Source organism: Simochromis diagramma, unplaced genomic scaffold (genome assembly GCF_900408965.1).
Source record: "Simochromis diagramma unplaced genomic scaffold, fSimDia1.1 OVJJ01000079.1, whole genome shotgun sequence".
NCBI classification, from domain to species: domain Eukaryota; kingdom Metazoa; phylum Chordata; class Actinopteri; order Cichliformes; family Cichlidae; genus Simochromis; species Simochromis diagramma.
The window spans coordinates 5,757,872-5,774,960 of NW_024387075.1; the positions used below are offsets into that span (position 1 = coordinate 5,757,872).

Here is a 17,089-nt window from a genome sequence, read left to right on the forward strand (position 1 = left end):
AGTCAAATTGATTATTTAATAGCGCATTGTGTACAAATTCTTTGTGTGTGTGTGAACTAAGGTAAAAATGGCTCAATGAAATAGAGCAGATTTCAATCCAGTCTCAATCTCAGGTAAACTATCAAGCTGGACAGCAACCTCACCATCGAATTTGTCATTTGAAGCCTTTCTGTCTCTTAGTGTTTGTGCGCTTTCACTTGTGTGTAAGAAGATACAGCGGAAACTTGACAGTGCCTCGTTCTATTTCAGTTGTCACTGGTATGCCTGCAGTGGTGGATGAGTCTCTAGTTACAGTATCAGCACAATGGAAAAACATTACTCTTGTGTGCAAAAGTCTTATCCTCTTCACTCAGTTTTTTTCGTAAGCCTGTAAAAATATTCAGCAACATTAGTCTACTGCAGTAGAATATGCAGTAGACTATATTTGTAGATTAGAGACAATAGCCACAAGGCAGCGGTGCAAAACTTGCCTGTCACCTTAACAAAACAATGATCGCAGCCGCAGAAAAAAGAGGAAGGAAACCAGTCAAACTAGAAAAACTGGCTGAGTTGCTTTTGTCATCATTACGCAAGGAGAATGCGGCAGTTTTTACTGCTGTCACAGTCCTGCCTTATGAAAGTCTTCTTATCATTTGCTTATCATGTCTTTCCTTCTTGAATGCTGTTCCTTGGCTCTGGAAACAACATAGGTCTGTGCGTTTTGTGTACTTCAACTTGTTGAATAGCAACACCCTGCCCTCTGCGGGGAGTGTTCAGCGTTCAAGGTTCAGGAAGATAACGAGAGGTGAGTGGCTGACGCGTAGCTTGTTTTATGTTACCAAAGGCTCGTGTCATATTACCGAAGACAGCAGGCTTGGTGAAACTATCGCCGGATTGAGACTGCTGAGACTTGAACAGACCAGGAACTGGGAGTTTTTTTCTTTTTTTGAAAAAGAAGTTTTGAAGAGGCTAAATAAGCCTGAGTAAGAGGACTTCCTCTTGTTCAAGAACAGTGTTACCATGGGTAAGAAGACACAACCACCTCTGCTGCTTTTGCTGTTTTTGTCAGGGCTTGTTCACTGTTCAGCTACCTTTGTATTTTGGACTGCCAACGTGGAAATAAGCTTTGTGAACAGCTACAATGAGACTGAGGAGAAATATTGTGAGTGTGGGTTGTATGGCCGTAACTCTCCGAGGAAAAGAGCTTTTGGCATCGTTACGCTTCCTGTGGGAGACCCCAAAGGCTGTGGCCCAGATCCTGTGTACGACCGCAACGAAACCTTACCACCGTGGATAGCCCTGGTGAAGAGGGGCAACTGCACCTTCGGTGAGAAGATCAATGCTGCCAAACGCCTCGGAGCAGCTGCTGTTGTTGTGTATAATGTGGACGGCAGTGGAAACAGCACTACACACATGGCACACTCAGATGCAGACGAAATTGTGGCGATCATGATTGGTAACACTCAGGGCATGGAGATTGTCAGGTTGGTGAAAACCGGGATTGATGTTCAAATGATAATTAGTGAAGGCGTGGCTCACGGACCCTGGATGGACACATACTGGCTTTACTTTCTGTCCATTGCCTTTTTCATTGTAACCGCAGCCTCCATCGTCTACTTTGTGTTCATCTCCGCAAACCGTCTCTACAATATGAGCATGAGCAAGCGCAATGAGAAGCGACTGAAATCCGAGGCGAAGAAGGCAATTAAGCGTTTGCAAGTACGCACGCTCAAGAGAGGGGACGAGGAGACCAGTTCGGACTCCTCGATGTGTGCCGTTTGTATCGAATCCTACAAGGTAGGCGATGTGGTGACCGTGCTGACGTGTGATCACATCTTCCACAAAACCTGCATCGAGCCCTGGCTGCTGGAGAGGCGAACCTGCCCTATGTGTAAGTGCGACATCTTGAAGGCCCTGGGCGTTGAGGACGACAGAAAAGAGAGCTTCTCTTCTGAGTCACCGCCAGATGTCACCGTGATCACAGTGACAGGAGACGCCCTGTATGAAGTCCCACTGACTGACCCAGGGAGCCTCGACCCAGAGAGACAGCAGCATCGCTATGACAACAGGGCCTTCGAGGAAGACTCAGAGGCTGCGAGGGGATGAGCAGCAGCAGTGGAAACAAAACAAAGCACAAATCAGGACACAGTTAAATTCCCTGTTTAAAAGAGATATTTTTCTGGCACACAGTGATCCAGTGGAATCAAAGTTTAATCTATCAACAGAGGAGACAATGTTCATCTTGCAATGTGGACATGTTAAAATGATTTAAAAAAGAATCCAAGGATTTAAAATATCAACGGATGTGTGTCATTAACGTAAATGTCAGTGCTTCTTCTTTGTTTTCTGTTCTGGTGTAAGTCTGTAAACAGTGGGTGTGTTCATAAATCCGCAGCTCATTAGAATAGAATTGAGCAGTCGTGGAGCGACACCAGTGTCAGATAGCTGTTTTGCATAGGCACAAAGCAGTTGATGTTGGTTAGGAAGGAATATAAATATCAGAAAGTGGGGCCAAATTTCTTCCAATAAAAGGCTCAATATTGGGCTGCTCGCAGTAATATACAGCAAACGTTTCTTTTTCCTTTAAACTGAAATACAAATGTATTTCTCATAATCCACTTTGTCCTAATCACTGTCCTTTCTTTTTCTGAGTGTTTTTTTTACCATTTGCATCTGGGTTGTCATTCTGGATTTGCAAACACACCCTCATAAACACACCTTTGTCTGGAAACACTGCATGCCATGCATTTCTCGGGCATGAGTAAATAAAACACCTGAGGGCCAGAGGCTCATAGCATGACAGTGTGCTGAAGAAAGGATTTTCATGTTCAGTCAGATCACAACCAGAAGGGAAATGTAATGCAGTCATGTTGTAATAGACATATCTACCTATCTCTCTCTATATATATCTATATATATATATGTATAAAACAGGCATCTGCATTTTCTTCCCATATGTTTTCTTGGCTGCTGGACGGGGGAATTACTGTGTAATTATCGTGAAATTATTTTGTGTACTATCTTTTTAAGTAATACACTGAGACTGGCTTATCACTCAATCAACTTTATGTGTTAATATAAAGGTAACACACTATGGAAAGTACAGCTGATTTTCATTTGCAGACATAAACTGTTATTGATGAACATGTCTTCCAGGTTTTGCCCGTGCTCTACCTCTGATCTATCACACGGTTAAATATAGGAACGTGTTTGAGATTCTTCCACGATCCAAAGTGTGTCCCTCCATAAAGGATAAAGCTAAAGAATTGTTTCACTTCTTTGTTTTCTGGTGGGATGTGCCGATCATGGTACTAAAAAGATTTTATATCGAATCATTTTCACAGCTGTTTTACAGATTCCAGGAGTCTTAAATTGCACTGTAAAAAGACGAATATTACTTTCTGTATTAAATCACATTGATGCTTTTTAGAATGAAATAAATCCCTCAAAATGAGGCCAACTTAACGAGGACACATACTTGTGAAGTGGTGTTTGTTTGCGTGTGTGTGTTTTGCGGGATACATAAACGAACATGAACATGAACGTGAAAAGTATGGTAAAGGAACCTCTCACTTTCAGAGATGTGTCTCTACAGAGATAACTGTAGGAGAGAAGTGAAATTGTAATTACTCCTGCGTAGGTGGGAGCTGATACACACATACACACCTTAAGCTTCAGTGGGATAATCATCATACCACATAAGTATATGGGCTTGAACGAACAAGCCGATCAAGCTCGACTACTCCTCAGGTGATCACATTTCCTGAGTTGGAAAAATCCAAACATGGAAACAAAACGGAGGCTCTGGGATGATGTGTCATATTTTTTTGCTCAAAGCAAACTACATGCTGATAATCAGTCTGTTTAGCTAATAAATAACGTTAATAGACTATCAAAATGGATCCAAAGTAGCATACTTAATACTGTATTACAAGCTAAATAGTTGCACAAATACATTAAAAAAAATGCTGTATTTGCTCCATTAATGAAAATGCTTTCACTGTCAGTGGTTTGGAGCCTGAGTGAGCCGAGGTCCAGTACACTCAGCAGCACAAGCTCTTTCTGTTTAGCAGAGATTCCCAAGCTTTTGGTTTTGTTTTCGATTGAATTCCAGTAATGACCGCATGTGACACCTGATGAAACTCAGTCAGTCAGCCTTATAACTTTACCACAGACCGTGGCCTCTGTGTGGCTGTGAATAAGGTTGAGCCAAAAAGTACGTGTTTGGGTTTTTTTCCTTTTCGGATTGCTTGATTTTAGAACCCAGAGGTATCCAATAGTTGGCAATATAGCAAAATCAGAAAGATATAATCATGAATTTGAGTTCCCGTGCATTCTTGAGCTTGTTGCTTGCTTTGCGTTTATTTGCTTGATTTCAAATGTTATGTTTTAGTTTTCTTTTTAAATATTCTGTGCCTCTGGGCTTTGCCTTGTTTTGTAGTCCTTATAATCAGAGGCTACACTAACCTAAACAGCAGTGAGTAATTAGTCCTTGGTGCTCATATTTTTCAGGCACGCAAGCAGCATCTGTTTATGTCATACTTTTCACTTGCAAGGGTCAAAGTGCGCATTGTAAAACTAGCTTATAACACACCCTTATAAAAAATCGAATACAAAAACTAAAATGAGCTTTAACGTCTATCTGTTTTATTATATTGTCAGAGAGTGTCAGAATTTCCGTGAGTTGACCAAAGAATTGATTGATTTGTCCCAAGAGGAGTTTTTAAAAAAGATCAATGTAAGAGTGGGGTCAAGTTGTGCAAGGTAGGCATGGTTAGAAGTGCAGAGACTAAAGCAGCGATACTAACAGGGCATGAGCCAAGGGCAAACGTTTTCGGTGAAAGTCCTGCAGTCCTAAGCCCAGAGGGTGAGCTAAGTGTTTCCTCACATGGCGCTCCCTCTCCCCTTGGAGGGCAGTGTGTGCTGGATTTCAGGCCAGTGCTGTGAGCTCAGCTTTCATAGGTCAGATGGTTATAGTGGTATAACAGCATGACAGAGAATCAATACTGAACTAACTGGCCATGTTGGGAACAACTGGCTGGCTTTGGGTTAGAGGCATGATCTGCTCAGCGGTGGTGCTCTTCTGATTTATTGTAGTTGTTCTGAGAAAATTGAGTCAGAAGGTTTTCATTTAATGGCACACTAGTCGGTGGCTGTACCCTGGTACCACACTTGACCTTCAGTTCCAGATAAGAATCAAACAATGAAATTAACTACCGTAGTGGCCTGATAGCTTATCTTCTCCTGTGCAGCCTAATCACAGTAAACATCTCATGTTTTTCTATGGCACCAAGTACACTTGGCTGGAGGCCTGCAGCTGGACGAGACAGTGGAAGGTGTTCGGGCCTGCTGTTTGTCGCAATTAAACAAGAACACACTGCTCTATGTTCAGGCATGAATACAATGCTTGTCTGTAAGTCTCCGTCTGTCCTTGTGAACATTAGGATCGTTCTGCAGCACCACCTGGTGGACACAGTAAATGCTTGCAGTGACTTTAAATTGCCTTCCAGAGAAGGTAAAACTGCATGGTTCCACCCTTTCATATTTGATCTTCAGGTACTTCAGGACAATTTCCTGCTTGAGTGGAACATACAGAGTAATAAATCCTTTCATAATGAAATACAGCACTTACTTGGCAGTGTGCTTTAATGGCCCAGTTGAGGAGTTCTGCTTGTCCACTTATTGAGGCATTGATATGCCAAACACACACACATACACACAAGTTCAAACGCGAGGATTTTGGATTGACCTTAAACTAGATCTATCTATCTATCTATCTATCTATCTATCTATCTATCTATCTATCTATCTATCTATCTATCTATCTATCGATCTATCTAAGAAGCTTCAGTGGAGCAAAAGAAAGTCTCTTTAATCGAATTACAGTACTTGGTGGTTGTCCATGGCTCTCTTGTCCCAGACTGTCTGAGTAATTATCTTAACGAACAAGAGAAATTCAATTATAAAAGCGCACTAAGAAACAAATGAATCAATTTAGCGAGGGAAGTACAACATAAAACATTTCTTATGTTGTGCTTACACAGACAAATAAATCACAAAGCCCCCTTCTTCACATCTCACTGGCTCCGTGATGAAGTGAAAATATTGAGAATGCTAGTCACAGCTCTTCTCTGCAGGTTTATGTTCAAAGTATTAAGAAGACTCAGACTCTTCTGTTCAATAAAACCTACTTGATATTTTACTGGTGACTGATGTGGCTCATGTCTGGCTACTTATCGTGTTGTGCATATATCTATACTCCCCACCCCAGCAGCACTGTTTCAGGTTTGTGCAGGTGTGAGTTGTAGCTGCCGCTCGATGTTGTCAGGCTTTCCTTCCTCTTGTTGTCCCTCTGGTAGATCAGATAGTGCTGACTGCGCCCGACTAAACAAATCCAATGCTGTGGCATTGTTACTTCTCTGACATGTCCTTCCTGTCCGACATGTCGGCTGGCTCGCCATTAGTCGCTCTCTTTCCTGCTCGCAGCAAAAGGGCAGACATGCAAGGTCAAAGGAAGAGAGATCACGTGTGGCTAGGAAACATTTCTTTCCCTCTGACTCAACGGAAGAAAGCAATGTCACACCATTTTTACACCAGAAACAAACAACTCATCTGATCTATGGATTGCATCAGTCTTTTAAGTTTTGACTTTGAATTATCATTTTACCTGTTCAGTCTGGTTCAGTGTTGAAAGACTGAAAGGACTGCAAGCCTGCCATCTAGTGGAGAAATATTAATCCAACATTATATTCACTATCTGAGAAATCAGGGGAATCTTTGTCATTCATTAGATTCTGGAGAAGCTGTGCTTTTTGATTTCTTGATATATGTGTTAATGCATTATGATTGTTAATTGTTTTTAATTAAGACAGTGCGCAGAAATTTAAAAGCACTAATACAAGCATTTGTCAGGTCCACCTTTTTAAAGCTGCAAAATTAAGTATGATTGCAACTCTTTAAACACTAAAAATGTGTCAGGGTTTACATGCTCGCTTAACAAGCAAAAGATCCCCAGTTCAATCCTGGGAGGAGACACACATCCCTTCGGGGATGCATCAGGAAGGGTATCCGGCATAAAAACTCTGCCAAGTCAAACATGCGAACGGTGACCTCCTGTGAATAAGGGAGCGGCCGAAAGTAGCTTCCTCTTCTTCCACCGTGTGAATTTGAAGAATTAACAGCTTTGATGTTATTACTGATATGTCTGCATATGTATTGCGTTGCAAAGTTAACATGCTAAGCAGCTCCTCCAGCAGAGCTTCGTGCAGGCTGAAGCATTATCTGGTGGAAGATTTAAACATCTGCTGCTCTGACGGGAATGTGCTGCACAAATTTACAAAAGTCACTCACAGAAAAAGTAGTTCTTCCTAGCATGTGTGCATGCTTCTGCAAAACATCTGTGACCCCACCTAGTGTAAGGGATTCTACTTATTGCACCCTGAAAATGGGAATTTTCTGTTTTTCCTAGACCTTTGTAACAGCTTCCACACTACCAAGCTGCTACAGTTGAATAAACTTTATCATGGGTCTTTAAAATTCCACCATGCAGTGTGGGATCTGGTGATGGTTTGGTCTTCTTTTCTCTTCTGCATATTCCAAAAACAAAATCCCGCCACCAGTTGTTCATGTTATTACCAGAGTGCCACCCATCACACATCTACAGCACAATTGCACACGCAAGACAAAGGGGAGAGAAACAGAAAGACAGATAAAAAGGGATGGTCTGCGTGCCCTCAGACAAACCAGCGTTTAAATTAGAAAAGGGCTGAGAAACACATCTGCATTCACAATCAGCCTCTGTCTCCAAAGCTTAAGTGACCGCTTAACACTGAGCTCACACCTGTCTGGATACGGGCCGCGTACTCATCGTATCAATTGGCCCGGGGCGAATCAAGCATCCGCAAATCCTATGTGGTTTGCCCATCAATAGTTGTATTTGTAAATACTTCATGAAAATGATTTGTCAGCAGTCTTCGACCTTGGTGATTGGGCCGCGCACCATCACTTGCTGGAAAAATATCCTCGTCTCCCTCTGAATGTTGATGGCCCGAGGCAAGGATTCAACCGACGTTTCCTCTTGAAGAAACTGCCACTCAGCACAGTTTGACAACACGAATCAATGATCAGGCCGCTTTTCATCAGCTGCTGCCATTTTGTGTAATTTTATGTATGCGCGTCTTACTGGAGGCTAACTCTTCAGAAATGTCAATAGCTTGTGAAAGCGGGCATGTGCTTCTGTGGGCAGATACATGCGCCTGTGCGCCGGGCTCCTTGCAAGTGGTCCATCAATCCACTCTGATTAACTCCTCGTGTGTCCTGTTGCCCGTGGCGTTTAACTAATGACCCATTTGCTTAATTGCAAAGAGTAAGCAGGACAAAGAGAAATGCAAAAGAGCCTTTACTTTGGGATTGATGGGAGGGGCAGGATGTTTGGTTTGGATTTGGGAGTAAGGGAAAATGCATATGAGACTTAGGGAAAAGCTAAAGTAATGCCATTAAACAAAGAACTGGTATGTGCAAGTCTTGTGGTGCTAGTGTTAAGCGGGCGCTGTTTTGCTGTGCTGCTTGTCTTGTTGTGATAGCAAGGTATTATACTGAGTGTGTGTCTCTGTGTGAGCCTCCATCCATTGTTGAGTTTCCATATGTCTAATGTAGCACAACAGAAACTTCAGGTTCTTCTCTGTTTTTTTTTTTTCTTCCTGCCATGCGCTGTCCCCAAACACAGCACACACTGTCAACAGTCACCCGTTCACTCTGACCATCTGTTACAGGCCTGCCTGGGCTTCCCTCAACAGTTTGTCCACAAGCTGTGGCTGCCATTTGGTTCACCAATAAAAGTCACTGGAAGAGGTTTGTCCCAATTTTTAAATGCTAAGGGTCATTGCTTGGACATGGCTCAATTTCAGTTGGATTTTGCAAGAGATGTTTGATGAAATGAGAGCAAATCTGACTCACAAGAAGTGATGTTTATCATTTTCTTATCATGGAGATAAAAAAGGATAAACTCTATTTCATTGTTAGTGTGATACAGCCTTCTACTCTGTTTTCCAGTTCATCTGCATTCCCTGCTGCCTGTGTGCTCTGTGTCCACTATGTGTCTCTTACAGCAACACTAGGCTCTTCTCCATTTATATTCATGCAAAGTCTCCATGCCAGTGTGTGTTCTGTCCATTGGCATCCGTATATATACACACACTAGGGGTGCAACGATACTCGTATCGATATTGAACCGTTCATACAGTGCTTTCGGTTCGGTACGCATATGTATCGAACAATACAAAATTTGTAATTTATTTTATCAACTTTCCTTCTGACGATGCTGTCTGTGTTGAGCGGTCAGTGAATCTGCGTTCGACTACTCCGCCTAGGCTGCACTGTCGAGCGCAGATCCACTGAGCGTTCAACACAGACAGCATCGTCAGAAGGAAGAGCGCAGGGCAAGCTAGCGAGACAGAAGTTAAGCTCTCCTTGCAACATGGCAAATTGAACCTCCCCCACCCTCATTCAGATCTGGCATTTGGAATTATTTTGGTTTTCATGTGATGTATGACCCTGAAGGTAAGCGCGTCATGGACTAAAGTAAAACAGTATGTTGGATGTGCCACGCAATGCTCAATTACATGGGTGGGAGCTAGTGTGTTAGCGCAGTTAGCTCGTTAACGTGTTGGCCGTCTAGCCCCACGTACGGGGCGATCAGGGGTAGCTCGTTAACGGAGCTTTGCCGTGTTGTGGGGTTAACGTCATTTCAACGAGATTAACGCTGACAGCACTAGTGGGAACACAACGAATATGACTGCACATTTACGCCGACATCATCCTAGTGCAAAGACAAGTAGAAGCAGTCAAAAACAACAAGCACGCATGCTACAAACTTTACCCGAGTCATTTAGACAGCACATGATTCTCCTTATGGGGACCTGATATGTTTAATATTGTGGCGAGCTCAGACAAGGAGGAGACGGAGGTGTCGTTTGGTCTTGCTTCCCGTGAGCTAGCCAGGGAGCACAGCCGTTTATTGACATCTGCAGAAGAACACTGCCGTTAGCTAACTGCTCAGCGCGGCAACCGCACAGCAACAACAACAACAACACACAGGGCGCCCTCTGACCCCGGAAGGACACACCGTCGCAGAGAGAGGGCGTCACCCATCACTATGGCAACATAAACAAAACATAACTGTACAAACAGAACCCCGAACAGCCCTGACCCGCTACATAGCCCCCACCTAAGGGGTCAGTCGTCCCCGACGACCCCATTACCCCACACAAAGTCCTGCAAATGTCCAGGTGCCTTCTTTTGGCGCACCGGCCGGTCACGACCGGCGGGGGAAAAGTCACTCGGGTCAGAACATGGGGTGCCACCATCATCCCACTTCTGACACCAATGTGGCGAGCTCAGACAATGAGGAGACGGAGGTGTCGTTTGGTCTTGCTTCCCGTGAGCTAGCCAGGGAGCACAGCCGTTTATTGACATCTACAGAAGAACACTGCCGCTAGCTAACTGCTCAGCGCGGCAACCGGACAGCAACAACAACAACAACACACAGGGCGCCCTCTGACCCCGGAAGGACACACCGTCGCAGCGAGAGGGCGTCACCCGTCACTATGGCAACATAAACAAAACATAACTGTACAAACAGAACCCCGAACAGCCCTGACCCGCTACAATATGCTGCTGAGAATATAGCCCAGAAGAAGCGTATAGTATTGCTTTTATTTTGGAAAGAGCCATTTCTCTGTAATAAACTCTCTTTTCCAAAGATGAGTGATTCCTCAATCAGATACAGGGCTCGCAAAATCGCTAGCCCGACGTCCCGGGGCTAGCGATTTTTCCAGTCGGGCTACCAAAATCTATCTCTGCCCTGCCCGTTGGGCTATTGTAGGAAGGAAAAATATATGTCAATGCTTTTGCATTCTTTCGGAAATGTAGCTGGGTAATTATGTCATTGGCATCGGTGAGCCACTGTCAATATGTGACATATTGAAATCGCGTTTGAATTTGCGCTTGTTTTTTGCTTTCACTTTGCAGTCGCGCGAACTGTGTATAGAGAGCGACAGCACTGATTGGTGAGTGATGATAATTTGCGCACCAATTCCTCTGACATCGTCTTATCAATCGTTAGCTTACTATGCAAACATGACAAGTGAAATCTCCCGCAGCAAGCTTAAACATATGAGAGGTTGATCGCGCAGAGAATCGCTGACCGTTATGTGTGTGTGTGTAAGAGCAGCAGGATATATATTTTAGTTCTGCTGAGCCAAATAAGACAGGTCAGGGTGAAGAAGTGACAGCCAAAGAAAAGCTTACCACAAAACGGAAAAGTTATGACAAATCAGACTATAAGGCAAAAAGAAAGTGCAGCTTTATGGTTTCATGGACAAAAGAATTTCTGTGGCTGCAATATGACGAGCTAAATAACCAGGGCTGCACATAAGTGGTCCGCAGGTGCGCATTCGCTGTCAAAAAAAAAAAAAAAAAAAACGCGCACAAGATATGAAGTTGCAATGCGTGTTTGCATACATAAGATTTTCTGGAGGAGGACAGACATTTGTTTAGAACTCTTAAAGATGTCGAAGAAGCTCCTTTAAGCAATTACTTTGGTGTCCCTCCACCTCCAAACAAATGTCAGAAGGAGTCCGAACCACAAAAGAAGCACGTATTCTCGGAAAAGTGGTTGCAGGAGGTGAGCTGGCTTCAAACAAATGATGAACGCACAGAGATGTGGTGCAGAATGTGCCGTGAAAATCCCACTCTAGCGGACAAAAACAGTGCTTTTTATATGGACGCAAACGCGCGTTGCAACTTCTTATCTGGTGCGTGTCTTTTATTTTGACAGCGAATGCGCACATGCGGACCACTTATGTGCACCCGTGTAAATAACATAATGTTCTGCCGGGTGTGTTGTTGGTTTTCTCTCGATTTCTGAGTCGACAAGCGCCTTTGTTACTGGGACCAGTCATTTTAAGAAAGGCCCCCATTAGAACCCATGAGAAATGCAAGAAATGCATTATTGCTCAGTCTGCAATATCTTTCCCAGAACAAACACCAATTGCAAATAACATACTAAAAATAAACCTGAAAAATCTGTTTAGAACAGCGTACTATGTTGCAAAGAGTGAACTACCACTGGCAAAATTTTGCAGTCTTTGCAAACTTCAAAAAGCAAATGGCCTCGATCTTGGTTCCACTTGTCTCTTACCCGTGACTTCAGTGGAAATTTCAAATTCAGGATCTGACACAGACTGATTCATGTCCTACACAGTTCATACAAGTTCATAGAAATTTCTGTTCAATTAGAACCAAGTATTTGAGTTGATGATTGTAATTTTTATACAATGTTGTAATTTGTTTTTCAACAATTTTTTGATTAATGTTTTGTTTCCTTTACAATATTATACTTTAATGTATAATGTTGTAAAGGAAACAAAACATCAATCAAAAAATTGCTCTCTTTTTTTATTCGGGCTACTTACATTTATTTTGGGCTACCAAAAACTGAAGAGTCCCTGCCCGAAGGGCTACCAGGGATTTTGAAATTTTGAGAGCCCTGAGATATATTTATTTTTTTAATTACTTTTTTTTCAGCAACATTAAATTTAAAAACTGTACTTTTGAGTTAAAATATATATTTATAATTTTAATAAATGACAAATTAAAAAGGCATGAACATTTTTTTTTGTATCGAAAAAATATCGAACCGTGACACCAAAGTATCGAACCGAACCGAACCGTGAATTTTGTGTATCGTTGCACCCCTTATATATATATATATATATATATATATATATATATATATATATATATATATATATATATATATATATATATATATATATATATATATATGAGGTCAAAATGGGAGATGCCCCCAAGGGTGGTGGAGAATGACCGAGCTAAGATCCTGTGGGACTTCCAGATACAGACGGACAAAATGGTGGTGGCTAACCAACCGGACATAGTGGTGGTAGACAAACAGAAGAAGACGGCCGTAGTGATCGATGTAGCGGTTCCGAATGACAGCAATATCAGGAAGAAGGAACACGAGAAGCTGGAGAAATACCAAGGGCTCAGAGAAGAGCTCGAGAGGATGTGGAGGGTGAAGGTAACGGTGGTCCCCGTGGTAATCGGAGCACTAGGTGCGGTGACTCCCAAGCTAGGCGAGTGGCTCCAGCAGATCCCGGGAATAACGTCGGAGATCTCTGTCCAGAAGAGCGCAGTCCTGGGAACAGCTAAGATACTGCGCAGGACCCTCAAGCTCCCAGGCCTCTGGTAGAGGACCCGAGCTTGAAGGATAAACCGCCCGCAGGGGCGTGCTGGGTGTTTTTTTTTTTTTTTTATTTGCCTATGAGTAAGTTTGCTAATAATGTTGGTTGAACCTAAGAGAAGCAGTCAGCGTGCATGATTACATTGCTCCGCCCATCAAAAAGCTGCACCCACGCGATTATATCGCCTATCGTCGGTTATTGGATGTTGTTGGTTGGTAAGATTTTACATATTGCCCAACGTTATTTGGAACTAGCTTGAACAAAAGTAGAAAAGTGTATTAAGTTCAAAGGCTGATGTGCCGAAGCCCAAATGAAATACTTTTATGAAAACGACTGCGCAGAATTGAGCTGTTTCTCCAGATTATTACAGCCTGCATCTAGTTTGAGTTGTCCACAATAGTTGACCTGACACACTGGGGAAAACGAGGGGGAAATGTGTTCCCTAAATGGTTGAGTTCCTGGCTGTTGGTAGGTGAAATTGATTGGAAACAGGGTGCTACTTCGAAAATCTTCTTGCATGTGCTTTGGTCACTAGCAGATTTCTGCGGTTGCCTGTAGATTTTATTGAAGATGCCGTTGTGCCTGCAAACTACTAACTATCTAACTACAAACCAAGTATCAATAAAACTTAATAAGAGCACAATGGAAAATGGAAACCAGGAATGTTTGCCTTCAAAGCATGCATTGAGCCTCAGCATCGCAGACAGCGCAACTTAAAGGGAGAAAGCTCTACTTTGAAGGCAACAATGTCCTGTTTCCATTTTCACATTTCACTATCTCTCTGAAAGTAGTGGACAAGTGTTTGTAGACAATTTTGCATGCTCCACGAGCAACCGTGGGAACTTGCATGCGAACAACGCCATGGCAGGGAGGTTTTTCATAACTGAACAGTGAATATGCATTTCTCCCCGGCAACTGATGGTTGCAAGGCCTGGGGTCCTTGCAACCATTGTCATATCCAAAATAGCAGACAGGTTAATGTCACATAGATAACGATCACGCATCTGCAAAGCCTTAGTATAACAAGCATGTGTTATCAGTCAAGTCTCACGTGTAAAAAATAGAAAAGATAAAAAACGACTGTTACTTCTTAAGAACTTTTGACATAGAAAACCTGCAAAATAATTGCTTAAATCCAAATTTTATTTCAATACTACACACAACTGGTCCTGGCTGGTGTGGATGAACCATGGTTGTTTTATGGGGTTGTTTCTTTAAAATGTTTCTGTTTCAAAAGCCCTTATCTTGTTTATGGAAACAACGTTATCATCATACTGCTTCCTTGTGACTGTTTGTGTGTTGCAATGCAGTTTTACAGACATTAGGACTCCATCAGATAAGTAGCAAGCAGAAAACGAAAGTCTGTGATATGATCCTAATTTTAAAATTTGGACAATGACTTCTTTTTCTGTCACGCTATTAAAAGAAACATTCACAGGATGACTTAAAAGTGTACCTGGTGCAAAGTGATTTAATTACTGTTTTAAGTTTTTATGCCAGCTAAAATAACAGAAGGCTATTAAAAGAAATAAATCAAAATATTTTTCATGGTGTATTTGGCATCTTGTAGTTTTCAAGACAAGAGGCACTGTTGTTGCTAGAGGAGAGTTGAAGGCTTTGTTCTGACTGTATGTGCAAGCACGAGTTACATCCCCGTGAAGCTGCCTTTGTCCAAGCAGTGGGATAGCTGGCCTGTGGCTAAGCCAAGGCCTGAGCAGGGGGAGGGATGCAGAGCCGGAGCTGGGAAATGGATACGAGCCCCTAGCTTCAGGTAGGGTCATCTAGGACATCATGTGATGTTACATAAACAAAGACGATCTTGGCCTCAGGCTGGAAAAGGATTGTTACACTGATGAGAGAGAAAGAGGGAATCACTTGGCAAAGTTTGCGTTCACCTTCTCCAAACCGCAGGCAAAGCTCTTTGTGAGAGTTTGCTGTGTGGTCTAGAAAGAGCTGGGATTTGTGGCTTAGGAGAAGCTGAGATGCAAACAAAAAAAAATTCTCCTGGTGTCAACATGTTCTCAAAATACATCATTCAGTGTTTGTGGCACATAAATTCTTCACAAATGAATAATAATGGTTAATAAGTCATGGTTTCAGTATTGTCCTCATCAGCAACAATTAAAACCAGCAAGAAATGTAGGTTTAAAAAAATAAACAAACAAAACCTTTGTAACTAGTATTTAGCTCTCTAATTCATCACAATAGTGCATTACTTATTTACTCTAAAATACTGGATATAATAATGACGTGTGAAGTAATAAGTTCATGATATTATCATGCGTAATTCAATATATATGCTTTGATCCTAAGTATGGATATAAATTAGATATTGTTTTAGTTATTGTAAGGAATTTGTAAAGCGTAGACTGTATCCAATAACAACTAATACTTTACAACAAGAAGAAAAATGTAACCTGTGTAATAATATAAATATAATTTAAACTCTAATTTATATACAAGTAAATATATGTGTGTATACATGACACAAATAGTGAGATATTTTCTGATGCCGAGTGGCTAAAATATGGAAGTAGAATATGGCAAAGTGCAGTTGATGAATATCGATAGCATGACAGAGCACAGACTAATTGAAAACTATTGCACACTGGACCCCACTGTGTGCATATGCGTATACATGTGTGAATTAATACATGGGGTTTAGTGCTGGTCTGACAGCAGCTGGAAGGAACAACCTTGCTATGATGTTTTTTAAGACGATAGAGGTGTCATGAACTAGCTGTGTGGAGGCAGATGAGGACCCAAACGCAAAACTCACGGAGACAGGAACTGAACTCAAAATCACTGCTTTATTGCAGGCCTTACTACGAAACAGAACTAAACTGGGAATACTAACAGAAGACCGAGGGAACACAGAAAGACACACAGGTTTGGGGAGGAGACATTGACAACACGACCCCGAACTGAGGGAGACATGCACATAAATACACAGAGGGCTAACGAGGGAAGTGGAAGCACACGGGGAACACAGCTGACACAGATAAACATAACGAGACATGGCAGGAGTGAACAACACTGACGGGAGACTGTCAAAGTAAAACAGGAAGTACACAGAGGTGCAGACAGGAGGAGCGAGAGAGCACGGGCATAGTGGGCTGGGGAAACATGGAATGAAACACAAGGAGGGGAGACGAGGGCTCACAGATACATAGAGGGGCACACAGGGGATAAAAGTCACAAGGGGAAATCAAATAAGGAACAAAAAAATACTAAGACTGCTGGGCCAACATGGCCCAGGATCATGACAATAGGTGCATAAATACTAAAAGCTGACATCGTTATGTCATAACATGTGATATAGATAATAATCTTCAGGGGCCTGAGATGCACCTGTGTGCCAAGCTTGGTTGCTCAGTTCTTCTTACTTATTCACGTCTGACTGTATTGGATCTGCTGGTTGTTGTGTTTTGCCAACGGGGAAGTTACAGAGTGCCCTCTAGTGGAGAAGCTATGCAACATCAACACTAATAACATGCTTGAAGGGTGTTTCTCTTTACAGCTGCACAGACTTCCCACGGATGCTCCACCTTACCGTTCCACATGCTGCAGACATGCTGCAGCGTTTTTTACAAGCAGCTCTCTTCTCCACATGGCTTAAATAATCACCAAATCTGTTTTTCACTGTTTTTCCACAGAGCCTTCATCAAGTTGTATAGAGCAGATAAGGAGGGCAGGAAGTCAGACACTGAAACACCATCGAGTTTCCAGTGACTTTTCAAAATAAAAGACCCTGTGCAGACTTATTGCTGTTTGCAGAATGGAACAAAACTGCTAATCCACGCACCTGGCTAACTCTCTCACATTATTACTATTTCTGACAAAGT

The 17,089-nt window shown here is 42.4% G+C and overlaps 1 protein-coding gene across 1 annotated transcript; it reads left to right on the forward strand.

The window, feature by feature from the left end:
• The first annotated feature begins 568 nt into the window (after positions 1-568).
• LOC120742284 (E3 ubiquitin-protein ligase RNF128-like) lies at positions 569-3,452 on the forward strand. The gene has a single exon (XM_040045531.1). It carries the CDS (start codon positions 1,000-1,002, stop codon positions 2,083-2,085), a length of 1,086 nt encoding a protein of 361 aa, XP_039901465.1. The 5' UTR covers positions 569-999; the 3' UTR covers positions 2,086-3,452.
• The last annotated feature ends 13,637 nt before the right edge of the window (positions 3,453-17,089 follow it).